The sequence below is a fragment of the Bos indicus genome, chromosome 11 (assembly GCF_029378745.1).
Source record: "Bos indicus isolate NIAB-ARS_2022 breed Sahiwal x Tharparkar chromosome 11, NIAB-ARS_B.indTharparkar_mat_pri_1.0, whole genome shotgun sequence".
NCBI lineage: Eukaryota > Metazoa > Chordata > Mammalia > Artiodactyla > Bovidae > Bos > Bos indicus.
Genome location: NC_091770.1, coordinates 93,260,182 through 93,263,200, shown reverse-complemented (window position 1 = coordinate 93,263,200; position 3,019 = coordinate 93,260,182). Strand labels below are relative to the sequence as shown.

At 45.0% G+C, this 3,019-nt stretch overlaps 1 protein-coding gene across 1 annotated transcript; it reads right to left on the bottom strand.

Annotated features, from left to right (window-relative positions):
• Positions 1–1,802: 1,802 nt before the first annotated feature.
• Positions 1,803–2,744, bottom strand: LOC109565814 (olfactory receptor 1J4-like). The gene has a single exon (XM_019969752.2). The coding sequence runs from the start codon at positions 2,742–2,744 to the stop codon at positions 1,803–1,805; it is 942 nt and encodes a 313-aa protein (XP_019825311.2).
• Positions 2,745–3,019: the final 275 nt, after the last annotated feature.

Here is a 3,019-nt window from a genome sequence, read left to right as displayed (position 1 = left end):
CATGTACACCTGTGGCAGATTCATGTCAATGTATGGCAAAACCAATACAATATTGTAATTAGCCTCCAATTAAATAAATTTATATTAAAAAAAAAAGAATACTGGAGTGGGTTGCCATTTCCTTCCCCAGGGAATCTTCCCGACACAGGGATCAAAACCAGGTCTCTGGCATTGCAGGAAGATTCTTTACCAAATGAGCCACCAGAGAAGTCCAATGTAGATACAGGTGTATTTAAGACAAGAATCTTGACTCAGTTTTATGTGCTTCTCTTAATCATTTAGTCCAGTGTCCTCAACCTCTACTGTGCATTAGAATCAACTGCCAGAAGTTTGGTATTGTGTTTAGACTTTGGAAACCCATAAGAAGCATTTAATTGATCAGCTGATCCTTTAGTTAAATCAGCATTTTGATTGTTCTTAAATTTTGAAGTTAAGTTGAGACAGCTATAGGAAAAAATATGATAAAAATTGAGAGTGAAACTAAGGAGCTGGTTGTTAAAATATGGATTATTATTAATTTTATACAGCCATTTTAAGAGTGATCTAATTACTAACACCACTAAGTTTCACAAACATTGATACAAACACATATAAGAGGTTCACATAAACACTACAAAAGATAAACATTTCCAAACCACAGCACATTTGAGATTTTTAATATTCTCAACATAGGCATCAGAAAGTACTGGAGTGGGGTGCCATTGCCTTCTCCGAAAGAGTGAGAAGACATAGCTATTTAAAATGCCTGCTGCTGCTAAGTCGCTTCGGTCGTGTCCGACTCTGTGCGACCCCATAGACAGCAGCCCACCAGGCTCCCCCATCCCTGGGATTCTCCAGGCAAGAACACTGGAGTGGGTTGCCATTTCCTTCTCCAATGCATGAAAGTGAAAAGTGAAAGTGAAGTTGCTCAGTCATGTCCGACTCTTCCCGACCCCATGGACTGCAGCCTACCAGGCTCCTCTGTCCATGCGATTTTCCAGGCAAGAGTACTGGAGTGGGTTGCCACTGCCTTCTCCAATTTAAAATGCCTAACAAATCTAAATATCAAATAAATTAGCACTCAAAATTTCTTTTCTTTAAAGAGGAAACATATGTATCAAAGTAGGGATTTTTTTGGTCTATCCATAACTATAAATCAATAGTGTAATTGTAAAGGATGACATTTCCTGCTGCTGCTGCTGCTGCTAAATTGCTTCAGTCGTGTCCAACTCTGTGCAACCCCATAGGCGGCAGCCCACCAGGCTCCTCCATCCCTGGGATTCTCCAGGCAAGAACACTGGAGTGGGTTGCCATTTCCTTCTCCAATGCATGAAAGTAAAAATTGAAAGTGAAGTTGCTCAGTCCTGTCCGACTCTTAGCGACCCCATGGACTGCAGCCTACAAGGCTCCTCGGTCCATGGGATTTTCCAGGCAAGAGTAGTGGAGTGGGGTGCCATTGCCTTATCCGATGACATTTCCTACTCATGACTTAAAAGACATTTGGTGCTTTGAAGACAACTAAGATGATGGTGCTCTAGTGTTGCCAGATCCCAAGGCTTATGAAACAGAAAGAGACATAAAATAAAGCTAAAGCAAAAAGAAGTTGGTTCAAAGAACACAGATGGTTACAACAAATAGCACTTGCTGTGTCTATGCCTGGAATTCACTGCTTTCAGGAGGAGTAAACAGAAAAGCAAGTGGCTGGAAACAGGGAAATGGGGTGGGTACCAGCAACAGGGATGGTCTTCGGCATGGTTTTCCATGGAGGAATGTCTGACACTGGTGCCATTCGTTGAAGGAAGAACTGAAATGGTGAGGTATTACTACTTAGAAAAGAAGATCTCTCTCCTGGAAAGTCTCTCGAGAGCCCCCTTCATGTCTCTGTTCCTCAGGCTGTAGATGAAAGGGTTCAGCATGGGTGTGACCACTGTGTACATCACTGAAGCTATTATGTTCTTGTCATTAGGGGTGCTGGATGAGGGTAAAGTATACAGTCCAATAATTGTTCCATAAAATAGGAAAACCACAGAGAGGTGGGAGCCACATGTGGACAATGCTTTGCAGATCCCCTTGGTGGAGGGGACCTTCAGGATGGTGGCCCCAATGTGGCCATAAGAGATCAGGATGCATACTAGTGGGAGGACAATGACGGCCACTCCTACTGTGAAAATGGCCAGCTTGTTGAGGGATGTGTCTGAGCAGGAGAGCTTCAGCAGGGCATCAAGGTCACAGAAGAAATGGGGGATGCTGTGGTCAGCACAAAAGGACAGCCGGGTCAGAAGGAGGGTGTGACACAGGGCACTGGCACAGGAGAGAATCCAGGACGCAGTTACTAGTAAGGTGCACAGCCCCTGTCCCATGATGGTGCTGTAGTGGAGAGGGTGGCAGACGGCCACGTACCGATCATAGGCCATCGAGGTGAGCAGGAAATCATCCAGATCAGTAAAAAAGAGGAAGAAATATGTCTGTGTTACACACCCTACATAGGAGATGGATTGATGCTGAGTCTGCATGTTGATGAGCATCTTAGGGACGGTGACAGATGAGAAGGAGACATCAGTGAAGGCCAAGTGGCTGAGGAAGAAGTACATGGGGGAGTGGAGGCGAGGGTCCAGCCTGATGAGCAGGAGGATGAGCAGGTTGCCCAGCACCGTGGTCAGGTACACGCCCAGGAACAGGGCGAAGAACATGCCCTGCTGCTCTGGCCAGATGGGCAGCCCCAGGAGGAGGAACTCAGACATGCTGCTCTGGTTCTCCCTCCTCATGCTCCTTGTCTCTCTGCTTAGATTGGAAATGTCCCAGATGATAAATCATGATAGCGACAATCACTGTAGGGCTATCTATTTTCCACTGAGGAATTCCTCAGGATATTCCTCACATGCTATCACCTCAACCCCCACCCTCCCCCAGTGGAGCAGGAGGAAGTTATCAAAACTCCAATGAGCAAAACTTGTCCTTCAGTGTATACCAGGGGAAACTTATTTATTTGTTTAACAATATGAAAGACAAATAGTTCTATCAAGAGACTCTTTGCTGGAGA

Coding starts and splice junctions, on each gene's coding strand:
- LOC109565814 (XM_019969752.2), bottom strand. CDS start 2,744: ATGAGGAGGGAGAACCAGAGCAGCATGTCTGAGTTCCTCCTCCTGGGG.